The sequence below is a fragment of the Sturnus vulgaris genome, chromosome 2 (genome assembly GCF_052056855.1).
Source record: "Sturnus vulgaris isolate bStuVul1 chromosome 2, bStuVul1.hap1, whole genome shotgun sequence".
Lineage (NCBI taxonomy): Eukaryota > Metazoa > Chordata > Aves > Passeriformes > Sturnidae > Sturnus > Sturnus vulgaris.
The window spans coordinates 43,361,673-43,387,150 of NC_142244.1; the positions used below are offsets into that span (position 1 = coordinate 43,361,673).

At 35.2% G+C, this 25,478-nt stretch overlaps 1 protein-coding gene across 4 annotated transcripts in view; it reads left to right on the top strand.

Moving 5' to 3' along the window:
* The window catches only part of CNTN5 (contactin 5), a 609,016-nt gene that overhangs the window by 289,302 nt on the left and 294,236 nt on the right, over positions 1-25,478 (top strand). For all 4 annotated transcript variants that reach the window (XM_088159402.1, XM_088159404.1, XM_088159405.1 and 1 more), the window contains one exon: positions 1,579-1,709. In XM_088159402.1, the coding sequence (XP_088015528.1) occupies positions 1,655-1,709 (55 nt within the window). In that variant the 5' untranslated portion in view covers positions 1,579-1,654. The remainder of the gene's footprint in view (positions 1-1,578; positions 1,710-25,478) is intronic.

Sequence of the window (25,478 nt, forward strand, 5' to 3'; positions counted from 1 at the left end):
TGTGGTAAAGTTGCTGACATTGTGAAAGTGATAGTTAAGAAGACAGTGATCAAAGATAAAGTGTACCAAAATTTCTGTTCGTGTCATGAGACAGATAGGAAACACAAATCTGGGGAATAGTAGGAGATGAGTATGAATAATATATTCTGTAAAAGTGTTGATTGTTTCAAATATATTGGTAGATTCTTCACACACTGAGTAAAACTGGAGAAACTGGAATCTATTTCAATCCAGTTTGCAAGTAGTAAAAACACCTGGATTTTCCTAAAACATTTAAAAAATTATTTATACTAAATAAACCAACACATTACTTTCAGGAAAAGAATCACATAATGGTTAGAGTTGAGAGGGAAGTGTGCAGATATCTATTTCAAAGCTTCTTCCAAAGCAGATTCACCTGGAACAGGTTGCACAGGATTATGTCCAGGAGGGTCTTGAATATCTCTGGAGAAGGAGACTCTACCACCTATCTCTGTGAGCAGCCTGTTCCAGTGGTCTGCCACCTCTCTCAGCCTTCCCTCACAAGAGAGATGCTTCAATTCCCTCATCATCTTCACTGCCTTCAGCTGAACCCTCTTCTTGAACTGAGGAGCCCAGACCTGGACACAGCAGTCCAGATGTGCCTCACCAGGGCTGGGCAGAGGGGCAGGATCACCTCCCTTGACCTGCTGGCACTGCTCTTCCTAATGCACCCCAGGACACCACTGGCCTTCTTGGCCACCAGGACACTGCTGACTCATGGACAGCCTGTTGTCCAGCAGTCACCAGGTGGCTCTTCTCTGCAGAGCTGCTTTCCATCAGTCAGATCCCAGCCTGTGCTGGGGTTATTTCTCCCCAGGCGCAGGGCTCTGCATTTGCCCCTGTTGAATTTCAGATGGTTCCTCTCTGCCCATCTTTCCAGCCTGTTGAGGCTCTTCTGAAGGGCTGTGCAGATCTGTGGGGTATCAGCCACCTCTCCCAGTTCTGTATCATCAGCAAACTTTCTGAGAATTACATTCAGCCAGGGTCACTGATTAATAAGTTGAACACAACTGGACCCAGTACTGATCCCTAGAGAACACTGCTAGCTACAGGCTCTAGACTGCACCACTGGTCACAACACTCTGATCTCTGCCCTCCAGCAGTCTCAAACCACCTCACTGTCCACTCATCTAACCCACACTTCCACATGAGTTTTTTGAAACACTTTATACCAAAAATCAACATATTTCTTTCAGGAAAAAAGAACACATATCAGACTATGTGCTTTGAATATGTTTGCTGTGAAAAATATGTACTATCTTCTAATCTTGGCTTTTTGGAAATTTAAGGCTTCAAGACACATGCAGTTTTAAGGTGATATCCATATAAATATATATACATATATGCAGAGAATTGCCACATTTGAGCTATTAACACTGTTAACTACTGGAGCAAGATCCTTCTGAGTATGTGTCAGGATGCCTGTTCCTGTGTATACAGAGACCTTTGGAACTAGACTTTTAATTGCATTAGGAACAGCTTTGTCTCTTGAATTGTTTGTCATATTATTGAGAGATATTTTTAATTTTCCTAACAGATCTGTCTTTGTCCCACTAGGCTAAGCTTTAATTAAGAAACGTCAACGTTGCTAACAACTGCACAAAGAGGGACAGAAGGACCTTTGTGACCAAGGATGTTGTTGTCATGGAAACTCTTGCTGTTTCTGTCACTCACTGGCTGTCTTTCAGGTAAATCAAAACAAAAAACAAGAAAACTTTGCTTATCATTTTAAGGCTCTTAACTGCAAACAGATATAGGAAGATGTAAAAGCATGCTGGAGAAGATCAACATCATTATGAAAACTAAGGGAAGGAAGCACTTAAGATTCAAAAATGCTCCTTGGTCAAAAAAAAAAAAAAAAAAAAGTGACAGAAGTCAGAGAGTCTGCAAAGAAGCATAGAGCATTATTAGTAGATTATGCATTTGGCATGAAAATTGGTATGTTAGTCCCTGACCTGATATGTAGGAACATGACAGTGGGGTTCAGATAAAAGTGTAGGGTAAAGGGAGATTAAGCACATGGCAGTGGGTATTGGATCAAGGGGCAGGATGGAAGGGAAAAGATAAATTAAAGAGGTTCATTAAAAAGGGAGAGATTAAAGAAAGGAAAAGAGAAAAAGGGAGGACAAGAAAGAGGAAAAACAAAAGGAAGAAAGGGTACACCACTCCTCACCTCAGTATCAATCCAGATGATGGGGGTGCCCATCCTGATTTCAGTGCCAACCCAGGTGCTAAGCTGCAATCCAGCTGTGTCAGTTTGGGTCCAAGGGGTTGGGTACATTTTTGTGGAGAGTCTACTCTGAAGACAAGTTTCTTACTTTCTTTGCTGGTTATTTATCATGCACAGTCCGTTCTTTTAGGCCTTTCTAGAAATGGCTTGGAGGACTTCCAAAGTTTTAGCGGTCCCAATCTTATTGTATAGTCCATGTCCACTTTCTGTCATTTATTCCTGTGCTCAGCTGTACTGCATTGTGGTTCTTTCTCACAGAAAAGTGCTACCCTGTCTCCACCTGGCCCCTCTTCTCCAGTCAAAACTTGTTCTTTCTCAGAGCCTGCTAGTACCAATAGTGCTCGGTTGTTACCAAAATGTCATGTCTGTTACTACTAAAACTTCTTGGTTGGCTTCACAGCCATATCAGTGTTTGAGACACACTGGTCACCTGTTCTGGAAATCGAAAACTTAAAAAAATCTCACTTTGGACCACTGTTTACAAGGTCATTAGGTAGTGGGCTTTAGTACCTATCAGCCTGTCATAACTGAGAACTTAAAAGGGTCTCACTTTAGATCAATGTTTATAAGATCACAAGAGAGTGGGTTTTAGTCATAGCAATATTTTATCCTGGATGCAGTTCAAGTTGGTAACTTTCATTGAAGGTTCAGCAACAGAAATATTATTTAATTTGGGGTTTTCCAGGAAGAAAAATAATTTTCAAAGGCTGCTCTTATAAAAAATGGTGCTCTTCTACTTCCTAAGAATAGACAGTGTTTCTGACAAGCTGGATAGAGGCTTAGTCCAGGTGCAGTTCTTAAAGGCCAAAGCCTAATGAGCATTTCTCAGACCATAGTGGGGCTTAAGTGTGGGCAGAAATGTGACTAAAGTCACCTTCTCTGGGCCTCAGCACTGAGTGGTGAAACTGTAAAAATTTAGATTAAGATATTAACATATGCTGTCCTTTTATTAAGACATGATTATTGCATCTCAACAGTTACTAAGCTATTATTTTCCCAAATTCTTCCAAAATTTATTTGGTTTGTGTCATCACAGGAAGAAATTCAAAAGTTAGTGAAATAAAGCATCTTGATTAGTAAAAATGAAATTATATTTGACACAGGAATTTAGTAATGGAAAGTGTCCATGGATGTCAACATACATGCTTAATTATCTTTTGTTATCTAAGTCCATTGATTTTGGAATGGGAAATTTGTGTTTTCTTTATGCTGGATTGTCAGCCACATTGTAAATTTTATTTTGTATTGTAAATGTTTATATTTTGCTGATTCTAGTAGTAGTAGTAGTACCTTACAACCGCCACCTATTATTGTAATTTAATCTTTTAGATTAAAATTTGTATTTTTATTGCTATGAATTGCAAGAAATTTGATGCAAAATTCAGAAGGATGTCAGAAATCTAAATATAGGATTTCTTCTTAAGAATTATTTCTTTTACCTTGAAATCTTTGAGTTAAATGTCAACATCTGGCAGAAGGTATTTTCACATAGCTAATATATCCTTACTCTCAACTGCTATTAGAGAAAATACCTGTAGAGTTCGCTCCAAATAGATTTGCCTAACTCTGTACAGCACATTAATATGTTTCAAAATTAGAGACACATTTCATATGCTGACAATTCTGTGTCCTACTATGGGATATACAGGAACAAGCTTCAGCTCTTTGCCACAGGCATTGTTTAGGCACGAACATTCAAAAAACGTCTTGCAAAGACTTAAAAGCATTAGCGGTGACTAATTCTAATATAGCATTAAAGTGTGTAACTACGTGGGAGGTTAAACTGAAAGTCAATATTTACAGAAGAATTTTATTTAAATAATATTATATCCTGAAAACTCTTGCCAGTCATTCCGCACCATATTTAAAATGGATTATACCTCTCATCTGTTAATTTGTTATTCATATCTGATGGGTTCTAAAGCATTCCTTTTTAAAATTTCATTCTGATTTGTGATTCTTTAGAGTTTTTAAAAGTTTATTCCATATTAATGCGAGAGATTTAACTTCTGTAAGAAATAATTTTTAACTGCAGTGCTTGTTTTCATATGTTGTTGAATATAAAGTGATAACATACATTTTTCACACACACAAAGATAAATTTTTAAATTACTTCGTGTGCAGTAATAATTATTCATTGTTAAATTTAATGCTAAGAGTGAATTTAATGTAAGAGTTGAAATTAACTAAATATAACAAAATTGGATTTGAAGTTATTTTAATAAGATCATCAGTATAACTAGCAATTTACTGCCTCCATAACTGTAATATTTGATTACATCATACTGCATTTGGAGATGGTTTTACATTACAGCACTCATTAAAACATGTTTACAACTGCAAATAGTTCATTCCTACAGCTGATACAATTCAAGGTAGCTTAGTAAGTTTGCTGCCTGAATGCACTGTTAACAGCAGAGCAATAGATATTGATGGTGCTACATCAAGATAGTTCATTCAATTTCTCTTCTAGTCTGTGTTAAAATTCAGTACTTATCCATTAAACTATCATATCATGGGATCACTCCTAGCAGACAGCACTGTTTGGAAGAGAGTACTACACGGTTGTATTGATTTTGCAGTGGTGAGGGAAAGAATCCAAGAGAAGGGATGACCTCTAATTTATGTTGATCCCATATTTATATCATTTTTATCTTAAAACTGACCCTGTCATTTTGAGTTGTGTTTATAATCAAATGTATGAAGTGAATGTCTGGAACTGTGCTTAAGCTTTATGGAAAATAATATTTGAATGGAGAAAAAAATATTATTTTCTGAATGAGAACTAACTTATGTCTCTTACTTTGGTTTAAGGCACAGGTAGTCAGGGACTACAATTCACAGCTATACACTTAAATTGTCAAAAACTTCAAATTTATTAAATATTGATAATTAACAGATGAAAATAAGATCTCAAGACTGACGTTCCTTATTATGTGTAGTACTTCCCTTCAAGCCAAACTGTAGCTGAAGAAGAATTAAGCTGTTGTTTCTGACCTAGGGATTGGCTCACTACTGAACTGACGGTTGGAAAAAAATGTCTATTTTTGGAGGGTTTGGGGGGCAATTTCTTTTTCTGCTTCTTCTTCCTATGAAGGTTTCCTATAGAGAAGGACAGCACACTGCAAGGGAACAGAATGCCATAGGGAAAACTGTAAATATGAAATTCAGAGTAGCTTTTTGAATCTGATTTGGTTTCAGTAATACACAATACAGAGATGGTCAGTTTAAATTTAAACCATATTCCTCAGAATTAGTCTGGGTTTATATTCCCAGGGTCTTATTGTCCTGTTTCCCCATAATCACTTTACAGCGTGCTTTTATGTGTAGTAAAGGCTATTTATTTTTGGTTCACACTAGGAATAGCTAAGAAGAGAACCTTGTCTTTGTCTAGACTTGTTAAAGTTTTCAGAGAAGTTGGAATTGTACATTACTGAAAAGCTTTTCTTTAAAACAGCACCCCCTGACCCTGTCATGAGACAAATAGGTATGTTCTCTCCATGATTCAGAAAGTGAACTATTTTTATAATGGATAAAAATTACATCAAATTATAATCTCATGATTTATAGAAAAATTAAGATAGTCAGTTCTATTTGCAGATGCAAGACACTTGAAAAAGCTAGCTTGAGATTAGGACTCCTGTCATTCCTTTTAATAATTATTGCTGCCTGTTACAAGATGTTTCAAGTTTAAATATATGCTAAAGGCTGCATAATAGAGTGAATAGTATTTATAGAGCTCTAATTCTATTTTAATCTAACACATATTCTGTATGCCTTTTTGTCCCCAGCCCATTTATCTACTTCTGTAGTATTACCTTCTGCATGTTAATCGGGTCAAAGTCAGACTCATTTTCTCTGTAAGACTGTATAATTCATAGCATCAATAAAATTATGGGTATAATGAAAGTAGCAAGACTTCACAAGATAGAGGCAGTACCTCTGAGACCCAGCAGTCACAGTTCACAGCACCGAGTGGGTAAACATTTGTCTTTAAAACTCATCTCTATGTGCTGTTCATTCCTTTTCACATAAAACATTCTTACTACCAAGTAATGGCTGCCTAAATAGTGGGGTTTTTCTCTGTATCCTTCAATATGGTGTTCAAAGTTAGAACCAGCACGACTTTTTCTGAACAGCTGTTTGCTAGAATATAATATGAATGAAGCCTTACAAAAATGTTCCTAGTAAGAGAGCACAAACAAACACAAGCGTCCTGTATAGTTTTGACCTACAGCTGACATGGATCTGAGGTGCTTCCCATCTTTTATTGTGCCCATCTCTCTCCATCTGGCTACTTGGAGGCTTTTAGGAATTGTCTATATCATTTGCATTTATCAGCTTCCAAAACACATCTCAAACCTGCTCAATATGTAACTTTTAGAATTACAGCAGCCATCGCCAGGATGAAAATTCATAGCCTAAGGTTCACAAATTCATTAACCAAACCTTATTAATATGCATACCACCCTGAGTGCCAGGACTATTTCTCGTTTTTATTCTTCAATTTTTTAGACAATGTCCTTCTCAATTCAGTGGACAGCATGTGAAACGTTGCTTCTCTGCCAAATAAATGATGAGCACACGAATGACCAGTGTTTATCACTGATAAATCTATAGTTATCCATGGTACCCTGCCCCCAACTCCTGGCCCTGCACTGATGACAGCAAAGGAAATACCATGCAACTTTGTCACCTCTGATAGCTGAGCATGAAAGCCCGAAGACAGAGCTCTAGATAAGTACTAGTGCCTGGGGAGTTTCCTATTCACAGACTTCTGAATAAAAATGGAAAATTAGATAACACACTTAAACCTTCTACTGCTCATACTGAAGTACTGCATTTGCAAAGGGTGCAAGCCACAGCACAGAAAACCAAGGCAGATTGATATTCTCATACTGTCTCCTGGATCCAGTGCTTAGCTGAATCAGGGAGTAAAGAATTCATTTGCTAAATATTACAATTTCTATAAACTTAATTCAAAAGAAAGGTAAAAAATATTTACTGCTCCCAGAATCCTGATGTTGTAAAATGTTAAGTAATCAGGAGTGTTTGGGATGGGAAAAGTTGTAGGCATGAAAAAAGGCCCTGAGTATGTATTTAAGAAAATATTTTTAGTATAAATCCTTCTGCTTATATGCATGTCTGGGTTAGTTTTTATTTTTATATTTCTCTGTGTTTAATTTATGAAGCCAGTTTCCTACTGCTGGCCAACAAGGTGTTGAAAATAGAGTTCTTATGACTTTTCCCAGATATTCCATGTCATACTTTTCCAAACACTGCAGTGTGTGACAAATTATCAGAAGTCCTCATCCACAGGAATCTGTTACTTTCGCTCATACTACAGGGAATTCAGCTGTTATACTACACATTGCAATAGTGATAAGGATTTTGTAAGAATATTTGTAATTTTTTTCTGCTGGCAAAAGTGATTTATTCTATGAAGTGATTATCATTTTCATTAAATGTGCTTCTAGATGACCACTTCTTATGATCAGAAGTAATTAAAAAATACTTTGTCTTAACAGGCAACTGAGTCTGTTTTCCCTTACTTCCAGTGCCAGACATACATAAGGAGTAGTTAGCTCATAATAGAGAATAATTTAGTTTCCAAGCAGCAGTAAAAATATCACAAATACATAATAAGTTATTAACTTCATTTCAAAAAGTCATTAGCAGTTAGCATAATGTTTCTTAAGCATTGACCTGGCCTTTTCTAATAGGAATGCAATAAAAAGGCAGTGAAACCTTGGAAAATATGTCAAACTCAGCTTTGAAACAAGATATTAGTTTTCCAGTAATGAGGTTAGACCAATATTGGAAGAGGTCTACTAGGAGAGCTGGCAGATATGACAATGCTTCAAGTTGGAAAGCAAAATTAAATAACTTTTAAAATTAAATGTTTTATGAAGTTTTTAATAGAAATTTTGTGGTGGGTATAAGTGAATATATGAGTCTCTCTGTGTGTGTGTGTGCGTGTGTGTGTGTGTGTGTGCATGTACCAGTGCTGAAAGAGAGTAAGACTGGATTGCCTTCCAAATAATTTTGAGTTACATTAATCCCTGTTTCCCCCCACCCCCCATACACCTTCTACATTCCCCCTGGTTGTGCATTGAGAGCATAGTAAGTTCTCTATTGCTCACTTTCATAGAGCTGCTCAGAAGTTTCTCAATGTGTTATCAAATGATCAGGCTAGATGCATTCAGGAATTTTTCTTGTTTTACTGCCCTAAAATCACATTAGCAAGATTGAATAAAAACCGAATTATCCATTCCTCTCCAGCCTTATTCCAAGAAATAGCCCCTAGTGCTTTCAAACCTAAGGAATACCAAGATCAGACCTTCGGAAAGAATCTAACTTGCAGGTTGCTTCCTATCTATAGAAATATAATATAGCAGTAAGAAAAATCTTAAATTGCTGATAATCTTCTCAGTCAATAACTGAGAAAAATACTACACTGTATGTCAAGATGTTAGTGGAAAAAAACCCAACAACAAACACAAATACCTGCAAAGGGGTTTTCTGTATTTGTTTCTCACTGCTCGATTCCAGCATTTGGTAGCAAACATATCACTGCAGAAATTCTCTATGTCCTTGAGACTTCCAGAGTTAACTTTTCTTTGGTTAAAAGTTCAGTCAGGCCTCTTCAATGGTATGTTGCCAAGTGGTAGTCTCTTCTGGTTTTACCTCAAATATACTTAATGACAACATAAGATTGAACTGACAAACCATAGACTCCACTTCTGGGGTAAATGAAACCTCCTTGCTCTTTCAAATGCAAAAGATTTTTATTGCAAATAACATCAGAGAAACTAATTGCTACCATGGATTGAATAAATTTAGATAATAAAAGATGGAATGTGTATAAAACAGCTTCAGAAATGATCCAGGGAGATAAACTCATTGTTGCATTTGAATGAAAAGTCATGTACTTATTAAGGTTATAAACTTTCAGCAATGATATGATTTTCTTCGCATAGCTAAATTCCGTAGCTACTCTAAATATGTTAATTATCTGTATTAGAAGGCAACACATAGGATAACCTGCCTCCTTTCAAATATTTTCCTTTGCTCCCTAGGAGTAGGTCCCTTTTTCTTTCAGACTTTCCCCTTGGAGTAATGGCTGTAGGTAAACTCAGAGCCATTTTAGCCAAAGTGAAGTTAATACTTGTTGTCTGTATCATACCTGAAACCTTCATATGCAAAAAAATATTTATGTGTTTTCATTTCTATTTTTTTTTATCAGTTGATTATGTAAAAAGTTTTCTTACCACTTGAAAACACAGTTACCAGCATTGAGAACCTCATTGTTATTTGGAAAAATCACTAAATTATGTAAGAGTGACATTTTTCAGTTTCTCTATATGGGAGGCAAGCTGGCTGATGTGGAGAGGTCATATATCTAACAAGGAATAAACACTCTTCATATCTATGTGAGCTGATGAACGTAGGTGGCTATGGGGAACTTCTGGCTGTTCCAGACTTAAAGATGCACTTGTCAACTTTATACTGCCTTTGTTTAAAGGTAGCTAGCAGTTCAGTGACAGCAACTTCTTAGCTGTACTGTGACTAAATCTCTTCCCTAAACTGAATGAAAATAAAGTGTGAAAAATAGATCTCTCTCCTGTCAGAACGTAGGATATATGCATACGCTGCTCCGTGATAAGGCAGTGGGAGGCAGTTTATCGAGTTCCCTACAGCACTGAGACTGGTAACTGCTTTGCTCAGTGGACTGCTTTGACAAAGAGGTTTTTCCCTATTAAGTGCAGTAGTGTGAAAATGTTATAATAGTGAAGAACATATCCTGCAATTTTGGCTTTTATTCAACATGGCTAGGTGTGCTATGTACTGAGACCAATTCAGCAGTGGTTTTAGTTAACTTCTTTGGATTTATCCACTTTAATGTTGGGTATTCAAGTAGAAAGGCTTTTTCTCGTATTCTGTTAAATACTCCGTGAGAGCTGGTTTTGATTGGAATTTTTCTGTGGTTGTGTGTTGGGGGAGTGAGGAGGTTGTGTAGTGTTTTTATGTTTTGATCCCTACAGCTAATACAGTGAGCTTAGTGGTTAAACTGTTCCTGTACCATTGATGTCCACTGGGGTGTGACCCTGTGGTGAGTGCACCATGGCCTGTGTTTGCCCTTAATGTGGTGTGCAACTGTGAAAAGGGAGTGTTGCAGCCATGGCACTACATGTAGTGTCAATTTAGTTCAGTGTAAAGCTGTAGGTGGTTTGCTATGGCTCACCACACAGCCATTAAGAGTATCATCTCTGCTCAGCACAGAATTGCAAGTGATGGTACTTAAACTCCCTGTAACACTGTGAATGATAGTGCTCTCATTTTGTCCAGGAAGAAATCTGAAGACAGGCATTCTGACTAAGCCTGTGATTTAAGCGAGTTAGGTAAAAAAAGAACATAATTCCATCATCTGCAAGAGGATGTGGATCATTGAAATTTACTATTGATTTTAAAGTGATTAAAAAAAGAACAATGGATCACAGAGTCAGCCATTTTAGAAGAAGAAGATGAGCATGTTCATAAATTTTTCCTGACATTAGTACAGTGTAACTTAGCAGTTCTGAATCCCTCTCTAGAGATCCTACTTTTCTCTAAGGCTGGACACTACTCTTAAATTAGTCTCGATTATTCTCCAACTGTTTTTCACTTGTCATTGAAGGTCTACCCTTTTCAAAAAGTTAAAAATTAAAAACCTCTCAAAAATTATTTTAGCATGTAAAACGCACAACAAAAAGATGTTGAATGAAAATATGTTGAAATGGTAGAATTCAGAAATGAATGCTTTTCCCCTCATATGTAATTTTTTGCTAAGCTATTGTAAAGTCAGGTTTGTGATGATCTGTTCTAAATCTACATATGTCAGAGATGGGCAGAAGGTGAGGAATGAAATTATTACATCTGCAGGAAAATAAATGCATTCTGACTTGGTGACCTTACCTGCCAAGAGTTACATGAAACATTACATTTCTCTAGAGTTTATACTTTTACCTATCATTTATTTGTAACTCAAAGTAGCTTATTTTTCTGGTTTTAATATACTTTTCTTTGCCTAATTCATATTGTTTGATGATCATTTTAGATAGAATTTTTTTAAGAATAGAATTTTTATTTTCCATTTGTTGGGCAATTACTTTGTAACAGTGTTTGATGTATCATTTTAATGAATTTAACATTCATAACTATGGAAAAAGATCATAAATAATGTACAAATTGGGCAACTCAGACAAGAATGGACATAGTGAAATGAACAAGAAAGCATTGTAAATCTCTCTTTACATTGCTTTCACCATTGATTTGACTCATTGGGTGAAATAGGGCCGAGTCACCTTAACACATTTAGTTTGTACATGATTTAGTTTGTATAATTCCTGATATAGATTATTTACAACTGGATTACCTTATCTAATAGAAGACAGCACAAGACAAACAAAAATCTAAAAGTTGACCAGTTTGTTTTTCTAGACTTCTAAGGTGCTCTTTAGTTTGATGTTTGCATCATAATTGTTTAAGAATATGCAGTTTCAAATTGCATCTTTAAAGATGTCAAAATAAATGTCAAATACTGGGTTAACCAAGCTATCCTATATGTGGTCCTTTGTATTTCAGAATTTCCCATTAGATTAGATTTAGGATTGAAAAATATAAAGTTTGTTAAAAACTGAAAGAAAAGAAAGGAAACTTCCTCTAAAACTGTCAGTCTTCTCTGTTCTATTAGTATGGTCTTAAACAGTGACTGTAGTTTATACTTTATTCTATATACTTCAGGCTATACTTTTGCATGTCTCCCAACTTGCACAGATAAACGAGTACTGTAGTGCAGTCTGACAGCACAGTAGACATGCCAAACTACTATAAGAAAAATTAAGTAGATCTAAAGTAAAAAGTTAGCCTTTTGATTGTGTGATATATGAAAAAGAAAATAAATATTCAATTCAATACCATTTCCAAGGAACTCACAAGGTATTTTTTACTTTTATGTTTCTTTTGATTAGTTGCCCTTATATTTGTTAGTAAGGTTTTAAAATACCTGTGATAATAATCTTTTTTACAAGAAAATACTATATAAATTATTCCATTGATTACCTTTTTATGTAAGACTTGAAAAAATTATGATTTAAAATGTTTCTAATCCTTACCAATGGCTTAAAAAGTAGAAATTATTGAGTTTCCACTTTGATAAGGTACATTTTGTCATAAATTATAGAGTTCTGTAATGAACTTTTCTTAATTAGCCTCATTTTTACATTACTCATGTCAGTGAAAAAGTTCATTTAAAAATACTAATTAATCTTCCAAATAGAGTGAAAGCACATTCCTTTCTAGAAAGGCTTCTGATTTACAACCTGAGTCTTCCTGGAACATTTCTATCAAATCTGTTCTTGTGAAAACTTAAATAAATTTCTTATTTCACTCTTATATTCACACATTTCCATCAGTTTTCCTAAAGCTCATATGGGGAAGTGTTATATTATTTCATTCCACTGTGTAAACAGTGCTGAATAATATTCTGAGAAGCTCAAATTCCTAAAATGTTTGGAGGTATCAAATAGACATCTTATTTCTCTGTATAAAGAACGTAAATATTTCAGTGATTTATCAGACTGGCTCAAGGGAGAAGAGTCTTACTAAAGATAGAATTAATCACAGTGCTTTTGGTATTTTCTTGATGTTTAAGAAATGAGAAATTGTAAAATAAAAAACCTAGCTCTAGTCCCAGCATGCTTTAATGAAGATTTTTTGGCATGAAATAAACGTAAAGGATTAAAAATAGATCTATGTCCTGTTTCTAAATCCACAAAGAATATTAATGTATCTGCAGAAAAATTCATCAAAACTGGTTCCAAGGCTCTGATCACAATATTCTCTTAATTAATTTCAAAGTAAATTTGTCTAGCATTTGCTTAATTTGTCAAGGAGTAACCAGTACAAAAAAATTAGCAATTGATGAATTCACTTCTGTTTGGGAGCCTTGAAACTTGCCTTTGCTCTGGTTTCAAAGGCATATCTGCAGCACATTATGTTGTCTGCCCAAGTTACTACCACACTGTAAAAGCATTGGCAAGTATTTAAGAGCCTGTGTTCTGGGAACTTCTTTGACATAATTTTAGAAGTTCTTTCAGTTGAATGCAGAAATTGTGTTTTATTCCTTGCAGAGATATTTTTGTTAGTGTGGAAGATGTTTTGTTCTTGTGTTCAGTGAGACACGATCATAGCTGGCAGTGATACTGGTAATTTTCCTCTTTCCTAAATTTAAATTGCAAATAGATAAATACTTAAATTTGCTTTTAAGCTTTTGTTATTAATTCCAAGAATCACACACTGAGACATGATTAATCCTAAAGGCCATATGCTAGCTAAGTAAACAAGCCCCTACGTTCTTGATGTAATAATACAGCAAAATAATGTCAGATTTTGCATTACATGATATTATTATACCAGAAGGAAAAGAATGCTATTAATTAGTTCAAAATTGCTCACTCTTATTTATAATCTCATGGTATTAAATATTGATGGAATTAATAGATTACCAGCTTCATCTTAATGGTGTCAAACAAGCCAAAATGCAAATAGGAATTGCTTTAATGGGATTTATTGATTTATGTATATATGCATTTTAATCATTTTTGTGCTTTACCTACACAATTCCTTTATATTTTATTTCATAAAGAAAATGCAGGGACCCCCTGGGCATATCAAGTATTAGTTGCTTAAAAAAAAACACCTCCACCATGCAATTTTTAGGATTTGCAAGTAGAGCTGTTTCTGTATGCCCCTCACATTCTACACCACATTCTCCTAACAGCAAGTCAATATTCCTTTAATTCTTGCTCCAAACTGAAAAAGTAAATTTCAGGGACTATGTTGAAGTATTAAGTACTAAGACTCAGAAAATGAGACATTGTGCTGCTTAGGCTACTTAGAGATGTTGGTATAGCCTATTTCAAGATATCTCCAAGTGCTTCTTAGGAAACATTAAAATGTCACAGATTAATAAATGTCAGAAAGGGTTTTATTTGACTTCTAAAACAACTTAGAGAATTTTGACCTGTAGCTCCTGCAATTGACATGCTAATCAAATAATCTGAGATAAGGCAATATCTGTCCTGGTCTCTGTATTCCCTCAACAAGGCCCAAAGAGCATGTCTGTAATTAAGAAGTAGAGCCAGCCAGGGATGGCTGAGATGAGGCTGAATCCTCTGAGGTGATGTAGAGACAAGAGAATTCTTGTAGCAGCATGTATGGTAACATGGCTTTGATCTTCGACTTGCAGGAACATGAATTTCAGGTAATAGTCTTGCCTTAAAAACAAACAAACAAACCAAACCAAACCAAACCAAACCAAACCAAACCAAACCAAACCAAACCAACAAGAACAAGAACAACAAGAACAACAAGAACAACAACAAAAAAAAAAAAAAAAAAACGAAAAGGGAAAAAAGGAAAAGAAAAATATCTGTTAAATAGATGCTGGTCCTTCAAGAGTATCTTGGATGAGCTGATTAACTTCATAAAAATGACTCTATTTCTATTGGTGATAAAGTGAGTTTAGTCTCCTAGAGTGTGTGTAATTTAGTGTTCTTTTTTTGGCAAGATTAAATCAAATCCATCCATCTTATACAAATGCACTAGTGTGTGTTTCTATTAGATAGATTTGTGCCAAATCACTGCTCAAATCTAATTTCTACTGCCTTTTCCTGAGGTTCCTGAAAACCTCAAATTTACTGACTAAATTTATTCTCCTGCTGCCCCATCCTGCCACCCCCTCCACTGCCCCAGCTGGTAAGGGAGATTCACCAAGTAAACCTTAAAACTCCATGAATGAAAAATATTTTCCTGTTAATTTTGTTGGATTACACATTCCAAATGGTTAAAATAAAATTTACAACACCCTGCTGTCTTAACAGTAAACTAGTTTTCCTTAATGAAACTAAATCCATACAGTATGACTGGAGAGTAAGTCCTTTGGTACTTGCCTGAATTCATAATGGATAGAAGTGTAAAAAGTTAAATAGATCATGTGCAAATGTAGGTTTTTCAGAATGATAAGGAAAGATTTAGAATAGAATATTCTCAGTTAATCAGCCAACTACAGAATTCTAATTATCTCATCTGTGCATATAAAGATGAGATATATATATAGACATAGAGATTTCATTTCTAAAAGAAGCTCTGCAGATATATTGCAAAACTGTACCTCTGTTATGTTTAACTGTAGACAACCAAACAAATCAATCAATCTCCCAAACAGAAGCCCTGAGCAGAAATTATTTTGGCATCTATGGAACAGGTTTATGCTTGCTTTTGAATTAAGATGAAGATCTGCTAAAATATGTGTTGCTTTGTAAACCTGGTATATGTATATATTTGCTTTACATATCATCCTTCTATTTAAGAGTTTTGGAAATAACTGGACATAATTTTACTTCCTATACTAGGTATTTAATTCAGGCACATAAAATTAGGAGCCTGTCCTCCAGGTATCATAAACAAAGACAAGAATAACACTCCTGAGAGATTATTTTAGGATACAGGCTGAAAGCCTTATTAATCATTCTTACTAGGATCCTTACAATGCAGGGTAGTTCTCACAGTGCATGCTTTTTTTATGTATCTCTCTTTTTCATGGGTCCCACAGTCTTTTTCTACTTAAAATCAGACATACAGAAACAATTAATCAAAATCATCTAATTTTTAGTTATGAAATACAAACTTTCTCATGTAATGAAGGTATTAAAGCCCTGAGAGCAGTTTTCTCAGTTTTCTCACCTATTTCAAGATGAGAGTGAGATAATACTTAAATTAGTAGCAGTTTTGATATCTGGAAATACATAGCAATGAATATTTAGTGCACTGATACTTTTATTTTATTTCACTGTCAAGATTAGATGAATAGTGTTCTCCTTGGCTGTCACTTCTTTTCTAGATTAAACAATGGAAGTATTTCTTGTGCTTAATTTGAAATTAATAAGAAAAAAAGAATCAGAATAGAATTAGTTCAGTGTCTTTCTGTCAGACAGAATTTAGATAATGGTTACCAAACTAGAATTACTCTTAACATGTTGAAAAGACATATGCTAAAGAATATTTCTTTATATTTCCTCTTGGTACCTTTTTATCAGATACTGTATTCACCTTCCCTTATTCAAGAATAATGATGGTATTTACAATGCTTTATGAGATAAGACAATCACATCATCTCAGAATTCTGTGGTCAGTTTCACAATACTGTTTGGATAGATCAAGGATGGAAGTGACTAATGTTTGACAAAGCAAGAAATCTAATTATCTTACCAATGTGTTGCAACAGACACTGCCACTCCCACTGTTATTTCACAGTTATTGGGAGTATTTAGGCAAAACTGAATATGAGATGTTGGTAGATGTATAGTTTCCAAGTGGTGTTTCACCTAATTTTCCAGGTTTATTACTTGTCATTCAGCAAATTTTTGAATTCCTTTTCACATTCTATCTGTAAGTGAATTCTCAAAGCGAGCAGCACAACTGTGTGACAACAGAATAAGCAAAAGATTTTAAATGGTTTTATTTATAGGAATTGAGTCCTTCAAACAGGTTTTAGGAACTAACTGAAGAGCTTAAAAGCAAAAGCGTACTCTTCCTTAACCTGCACATTATGATAAAATCATAGGATCATAGAATGGTTTGGGTTGAAATGGACCTTAAAGGTCACTTCACACCGACTCCCCTGCTAGGCAGAGCCACCCCCCACTAGACCAGGTTGCTCAGGGCCCCATCCAGCCTGGCCTTGGGCACTTCCAAGGACTGGGCATCCACAACTTCTCTGCCAGCCCTGGTGAGGTTACACTTGGAGTGCTGTGTCCAGTTTGGACTCCACAGCACAAGAGAGTCATGGGCACAGTGAAGGCAGTCCAGTGAAGGGCCATGAAGTTAACTATGTCTCCAATGCAAAAGGCTAAGGGACTGTTCAGCCTGCAGAAGAGAATGCCCAGGCCAACACGATCAACATCACAAGAACCTGAAAGGAGGGTGCAAAGAGCATGGAGCCAGGCTCTTTTATTTACTGGTGCCCACTGACAGAAGAGACAATTAGTACAAATTGAAACGTCAGGAAACACTTTTTGACTTTGAAGGTGACTGAGCACAGGTTGTGCAGAGAGGTTGTGGAGTCTCTTCTTTGATCTATTCAACAACTTCCTGCACGTGATCCTGTTAAACCAGCTGTATGTGTCTTTTCTCTAGTATTGAACTAGATGATGTCTGGAAGCGCCCTCCAACCTTAGTTGATCTGTGAGTTAGTTAATCAGTACTGAAACAGGTTAAGACAGTCAAGGCTTCAAGCAATCAGTGTAGGTACTAGGGAGTTTGCCAAGAAGCAGGAATTGTTTGTCAGGATTGTTTTCCTTAACAGCAGTGTGCATGCCATAGACCTGTTGTCCTGAGGTTCATTCTTCCTTATGCATCAGGTCTTCTGCTCTTAGAGAAGTCAGCAGATCTTGGGTGTTAAGTTTGCTAGTTAGAGGCAACAAGCAAAAAGCAAAAACATTTCTTCATTTTGTGGGTTGATCTTTACAGGTGTGGTAGATTAAGTTAGTGACATTTTACCATTTCCTTCTCTCCCTCTCACTTCTCTTCTGTCTTCTTTTTCATACATTTTCTTACCATCTCATTACTACACAAAACATGCTCTTGAAACTGCTGTATTAACATTACATCAGTCTACTCATTTGACTTGTTGGCTGTAATGCTTGTAAAATACCTTGTACTGACAGTCAAGTAGAATAGTAAAATGCTTAGTAATTCTACAGACTAGGGCTTTGTAGTTATGAATTTTCTAATATATGCAGTGGTTATTTTTCCCTGGCTTGCTTTGGGGTCTCTAGGTGCTTAGCTTGAGAAAGCAAAAAGGAACCATGTATTAATTTAGAAGCACTATTATGCAGAGTGCATTAACTGAGGTTTGCAACAGTTTGGTGTTTTGAAAAAAAAAAATTCTATGGAGATTTGTTGGCACTAAACATAACAGCAGAAATATCACCAGCAACATGTTCTTTACATTCCCAGTGGAACCCTAAGGAACTCTGGCTGCTTTCCTTCCTCATTTACATTTATTTTCTACTTGTTCAGCAGAGCTCAAAAAGAAGAAAAAAATTCAATATATACATGGATCCACATTGTTCCTGGCTATTCCTGGCAAAAATCTGTATTGATGGTTTGAAGCTTTTTTTTTATCAAAATGAAAAAGAAAGGAAATAAATTCTGTACCAATAGATGGGAAATATTAACCACTGAATACAAATGTTTAAAAATCAACCTTTTTTCTGCAATCTTTTTTACAAGAAAATAATTAAATATCATCCATTAATTGTTTTTTGCTAGAATTTGAATATATATCTGTGTGTGTATTTGTATCATTATTTAGCTTGGGTTCTTTAAGGGTATTGTGGTATATATTTTGTGCATGTTTTCTGATTTTGGTAAGTTTCAAATAAAATGCATATTTTTTTCCTCTATGTTTTACATACAGGCAAAAATTTCCAATTGTGCATTAAAATAAGAATTGAGCTGTCTCAATTGTAGTGGACCAATTGTACCCTCAGCAAGACAGTTCTTGCAAAACAAATAGTGTCACGAATCTATCATGAGTTACATAGATTTAAGTGGATGATTTATGGCGATGTTGTGTTTCACATCCTTTGTAATGACATGATCACCCATCAAAAAGAGGTGAAAGTATGAGTATGATGACTTTACAATGTCACTATTCTGGTAGGTCTTATACAGTGTCATAATCCATGACATAGAAATTTCTTGCTGACAAAGAAATACAGATGGTTTGGCTTCTAATTAATCCATTCTTCCTAGTCAAAAGAACAGCTTGAATTTTTAATTCGACTCCTCTCTACTTAATGATTCCTGGTTGTCCTTTAAAAACCCATAATAGGAGGTTTAAAAGCTTTGTTTGACAATGCTTGTACAAAAAGGAAGACTTTAGTCTGTACTGCCCTCAGTAGTCTATAGGGTACTTTTAAAATTAATGTGCATCATAGTGCAAATAACATTTTTTGGGGACCTAGATAAATAAGCAATAAGTTTGCTTTGCATTCCACTTCTGATATGTGTCCTGTCCTCTTAGAGTACATGAAAAACCATAAATATAACTGTTGCATCAATGCTGTACTGATTCATAATAGATATTCAAAATTTTCCCATGTTTTGACACAGTAGCAGAAGAACATGTGAAGTTTCATCTTGCAGACCCTGGCATTTTATAGATCTACTGTCAAAGAAATTTTACCAGGTTGAGCAGACACATTGGTTTAAATCTCTGTATAAATCCTCAGAATATAATCAGCTAATGCACAGAAGCTTATGTTACTAAATGCCACTCAATTTTAAATGGCAATGACTTTTAAAAGTCTTTATTATCTCCCTGACCTTGTACAATTTCTTAGAAAAAGAGAAAGAGAGGGATTTGGGGTCAAAATTCAGATCTCTTCTAACCAGGTTTTTTCTTTGGTATTTCATCCTTGCCAAATAACAGTTTTGCAGAAACAAGTTCCCTTCACTATGTGATTACCATAGGTCACTGCTAAACACATTCCATAGAGCTATGACTTCTGAAAGAATGAAGAAGGGTAGTTTCCAGAATACAAACCCAATGTGCTGAGCACTTTTCTGTGGTTTGATTATTGGAGTATTGACATTGTTAGACCAACTAATAGTACCAAGAGTACCAAAGATGTTTGGCTATTTTGCCATTAAGTATTTTTTTTTCTCATTACAGCATATGTTCTTTTCCGGTTGGTTGGTTTCTTTTACCTTTTTTAAAAAGCTTGACAATGAAAATGCAGACAGAAGAAAATAGTGGATTCATAGAAAAATTAAGATTGAAAGGGACCTCTGGAAAGCAATTAGTCCAGCTCAAAGCAGGGGTAATTATATCAAGACACCCAGCCCAGACTACGTCCATCAGAGTCCTGAAGAATTCCAATAATAGACATCCCACAGTCTCCCTGGGAAACATGTTGCAGTATTTAACCAGTCTTATGTTTGTTTCTTCCTTGGTATCCAACACAGATTTCTTATGTTTCAGCTTGTTTATTACCCCTAGTCCTATCAAGTTATGAGGCTAATGTAATGTCTGTTAATTATTGGCTTTATATATAATTTATATTAAGCTTCTTGTGGGTGTAAAGAGTTGTAATATGAGTGTAATGGTTAATGAAAAAAAGAAAAAAATTGAAAACAAACATTGTCTGGAATTGTCTGAACCTCATAGATCCAATTCTACTCTGTTTATTTGATTTTTGGAGAAACTCAAAATCTTATTTTGCATTTACAATGTAGGGTAAGCGACATTTTGAAAATCTGTTGCTGTTTTTCCCTAATACATATTACCTTATTTTTAATGGCATGATTTTCTTTGATTTGAGGGGTGTTATTCCCTTAAAATCTTGCTTACCCTCAGTAAAAATAAGAGGAGTTTGGGGAACAATACTAGCATTTTATATGAAGGACTTGGCTCTTGACTTTGCTTTTGCAGTTGGGAGAGAGACTTTGACTAAGCTGGAGCAGCACAGGTCTTGAGTAATAAAAAATAGAGGTGGTTCTAATAAAAATCATCATAGTGCTTCTTGCTCAGGAGTTGTAGTTCAGTAGAACAAAAATATTTCTATATGAGCCTACTGTCTTAAAATTTAATCAAATAAAGGGTAAATGTTCAGTATTTGTTAGAGAATGGCTTATAGAATACTTAATTATTATATGTAATTTTATCTTTTATGATTTAATTGGTCAATTTAAGAGGTTATTTCCATATACATGACCCATTATTGTACTATCTTTTTTAGATTATTACACTGTTGGTTTTACTATTGAATTTATCCCTTGAACCATTAAGACGTATAAGTCCTCATGATATAGAGCCAAATTAGATGATGATGATGATGATGATGATGATGAGGTAAAGTTCCTTTTTTTTGATGCTTGCTGTTACTTAATACTTAATATTTAATGCTATTGTGTTGGACCTGGCACTTGAGTCATGTCCTGTGTTACTCTACATTTCCTTTCCTGCAGGAGTACCCTTGAGGTCTTGTAATTTGCAGGCAATGGGGAGTTAATATCAAGATTTTGACCAGTCTTTAATTATTTACCATGTCAAAGATTCTCTAATGTTTTTATTGCCCCCTCATGAGCCATTTACTAAAAAGCAATTTGCTGTTTTGGAGATAAATTAACTTTATTTTTCCTTGTTGTAATACACAGCAAAAGAGCTATAAATGGGCTTTTTTTTCAGGTCATCAGAGATCCCATTAAATTCTACTGCCCTCATTTTTCATATTCTTAAAAGATCTATTTTTGGCCCTGTTAATAACAACAACATCTTGACATTTTAATACTGCAGTTGCCTTTTCCTAAAGCCAATAGACAAAAGAGGAGGTGAACTATTGTAATTTGTTATTTTTTTTAGCAGTCCTACACAGAGCTCAGGTGGCAGCTGGACAGCACTGACTGTGCTTTGTGCCCCTGGCTTGGTCTTCCTCATGGGAATTGCATTGTGCCACAAAGGAGAAGGTCTTTTGTCTAGGCTAAATCCAGGTGTGGGAGGAAAACAGCTCAGAAAGCTTTGTACCCATGTCATGGGTCTTGTCTTGATCTGCCCAATGCAGCTCCTTGCTAAAACGAGGTGGTGAGCTGTGTCTTCACACAACTGGCCATCAAATGGGGTATAACTCCCAATTTTCATCTCTCCTTGAAATCTATAATACAAATCCTGTGACCCTTATGAAGATTTTGATATGAAGGATCAGGTTTTCTTGCCACGGATTAAGCCTCAGTAAGAAATGCTGCTCTCTCTAAATGCTGCTTCATTTCTTTCCCCTGATTTGATGTAGTTAGCATGTTTCTAAAGTCCATCAAGTGGCTGAAATAAGGTGGGGTGGATCTGGAGGGCAGGAACAGACTTGAGAGCAAAGGAAAGTTGTTTCCAGAAGGTTTGTTTAAATATTTTTCCCTGCATTCACAAATAAAAAAAAAAAAATTCTGTTGGCTTGGCTTCCTTTTACATACACTAGAATTAACCGCTTGAAAATCAGCTGGAGCCTTAAAAAACAAGGCTAGGCTATTCCACATTATTGTGCCTCTTCACCTCATTTTAAATCCATAAGGCATTTCATATATAAATGAATGGGGTTGGTAGATATCTTACTTCTTAAGTAATTTCCAGTATACAAGTATATTTCCAGTAGACATGTGTAAATATGTGTCTGTATTTATGTATACAAACCATCTCTTCCTGCAATGGCACATATTATGTAAAATATACTGCTTGTATGCACGGAGCTTAGTCTGTGATACACAGTGATTAATTTCTAACTCTACATTGCATGCCACTATGCAGTTTATGGAATAACTTTGATACTGTCTAGATATTAGTGCAAATTTACATTTATGGAGGGCATTTCATGATGGAGTACTCTTGTGTAGTGACTCGGAATGCATGTACGAAAAGTACTTAGAGGAAACACTTTGCTGCTGGAATTTAGCAGCACTTCATGTATACTTGGAATTTCAATATCTTAGTATTTCTCATGCTCCTATCTTTGGATTATGGCTTCCTCTACAAACATTATGAAACTGTGTAATAAGAAGGGTGGAATTTTACCTACTTATTCTAGTTTTAGCTCATTTAAGAAGATAGTTAAATATTACTGTTCAAAATCTCTCTCTGACCAAAAGAAATGTTGGGAAAAGAGAAGAGATTTGAATCCAGCCCTGCCTGAAAAATTTTCTCTTGTCATCCAGACATCAGTTTCCATGGACTTCAATTGATAACCACCCCAATAATAAAAGGTTGGCCAAAATCTCAGTTCCTGATTACCTCCTTCAAAATATGTGTTAATGGAGAGAACTAATTTTCTCCAATTGGTTCTTCACACTGTCAATAATCAAACCAGCCTCCAATTGGTCCCATCAGACTCAGAGGAGGTTTTTCTCATAGAGAAAAACCTCTAAGTCTGTCCTTCCTCAAGTGAAACTATCACATTCCTTAAACCCAGTCCTGAAAATGATGTAGTGAGTAGAATTACACTTCATTAAAACTATTGGTAACATAAATTTATATTTGCAATAAAACACTTAAAAGAAAGTCTCAATGTTTATCTTTGTCTCCTTAAAAACATAGAATTTTCTGGAGTTTCACTGATTTTCATGGTGACATATGCAAAAGCCTGTAAAATATAACCCTGCAACTAGTCGTAGTCACTCTAGATGCCCAATTTCCCTTTTAAAATCTATTTATATAATCAATATTTTAATTCTCATCCATGTCATGATTATTGTGGTTTTTCATGTCAAAAATTAAGAATTATTGTCTAATACAAAGAGACCTGAGGAATACATGGTTTTCAACTGAATTTTTCACCATTATTTTTTCCACTTAATTGCAACAGATGTACATCCTTCTTATTGGTTATATGTCTAGATCTGTAAGTCCTTTCTTTTAACTGTAAAACCCTAATTTCTCTTGCATTCATTTCCAAACACTAGACTGTTATAAAAATGCTGTTTGAAAGACATTGGCAGATGATCAGTCTTATTCCATGGTTATAGAGATAACATAAATATGTATTTTCTAGATTTTTTTTTTCCCTGTGATTTTGGGTATTCACAGAAGCACAGAGTATTCTGAGTTGGAAGGGACCCACAAGGATCATCCAGCTCCAGGCTCCTGACCTTGCACAGGACAGCTCCAAGAATTATACCATTAGCTTCTTAAAAATTTCTGGTAGAGATTTGTACCTATGGAAAATGCAGTTTCAAACTAAGGTTCTGAGTAGTGATAAACAAAAAAAAAAAAAAAAGATACCAGACTTTGGAGAGCTTAAAATTAGTGTAAGCAAGTAGACAATAAAGTATTAATTGTAAGGAAAATATACGTTTTTCCCTCAATTGGGATTTTGAATACATAACAACCATGATAAGGGCATGATTATGCCTGATGCAGGTGTTGTTTAGAGGGTGTTTATAATTAGAGATACTTCCAGTGTTTTGTCCTATCCAATTTGTTCATTTTGATGGAAGAATCAATAGTGCTAGCCAAAATAATTGGGAAAATTAGTAGCAACTAATGTAACACAATATGCGTGTCCTCCTTGTTATAACTGGCATTTAGGCACGGCCTTGGCAGAGTGGCAGTGCATATGCAGAGGCTGGAGAATCTGTAAACTGACAGCTGCTTAGATTTTGATCATTCTTCAATTTCAAATACATTCTTTGTGACGGTGAAAACAGATGAGGAGGCAGGGAAGCTTTACAAAAGACAGTGTCCCTGATAAGGATAAGTATCTCAATGCTAATTGAAGGAATATGTGCATTATTTCTGTGAATGCCAGTTTTATTGTTCCTCCCAAGCTGTTACTTACAGCCTAGAAGATTTCACTTAACTGCATTCACTTGTACTGAGGCTTTAGAAGCAAAAAACTACAGATAAAAATGTGTCACAAATGAAAACCATAAAACCCAAAACAATCTCTTTGTGTGTGTGTGTATTTTGTTTTATTTTAGAGAAAGAAGTTTTATTTTACTAGAGAATATATAAAGGGAGAAATAACCTTAAAAGTATAAAGAATTTTAATTAAAAATTATTTTTCCTCTTTCTACTTGCTTCTAATTTCAGAAAATGAATAAACATTGTGGTGATGCGAAGCAGGGAGGCATTTTTCTATGTTGGGAATCCAGACATGGGAGAACATAAACACAAAAACCTACCTAATCCATTAATCATCTGACTGCACAAAATGAGAGGAAGATCTGTGAAGATCTTGCCATGTTATTCTTGTAATATAAATTAGTTTTTCTGGAGTCATACACTTCAGTATCTATTAATTCATGTGACCATTGCTTTGTTCCCAGCCCATCTAATCAGTAAATGACTTTGTATTATCCAGTGGGCAGTGTAAAAGGACCAATTGGCTTATCTTAAATACAACTTTAACTATATTTCCAAAAGTTCTCTTTTTTGTTTGTTTTGGGGGGGGAATTTTTTTGTTTTCTTTTGTTTTGTTTTGGATTTGTTTGTTTGTTTTCTTGGGATTTTTTGGGGGTTTAAATTTTTTTGTTATAAAACTGTATGAAAGAACAGACAATTTATAATTTTACAATTAGAGTTATCCTGCCATTTGGGGAAATGGTATGAGACAGTAAACAAGAGAGAGAGGACAAGGAT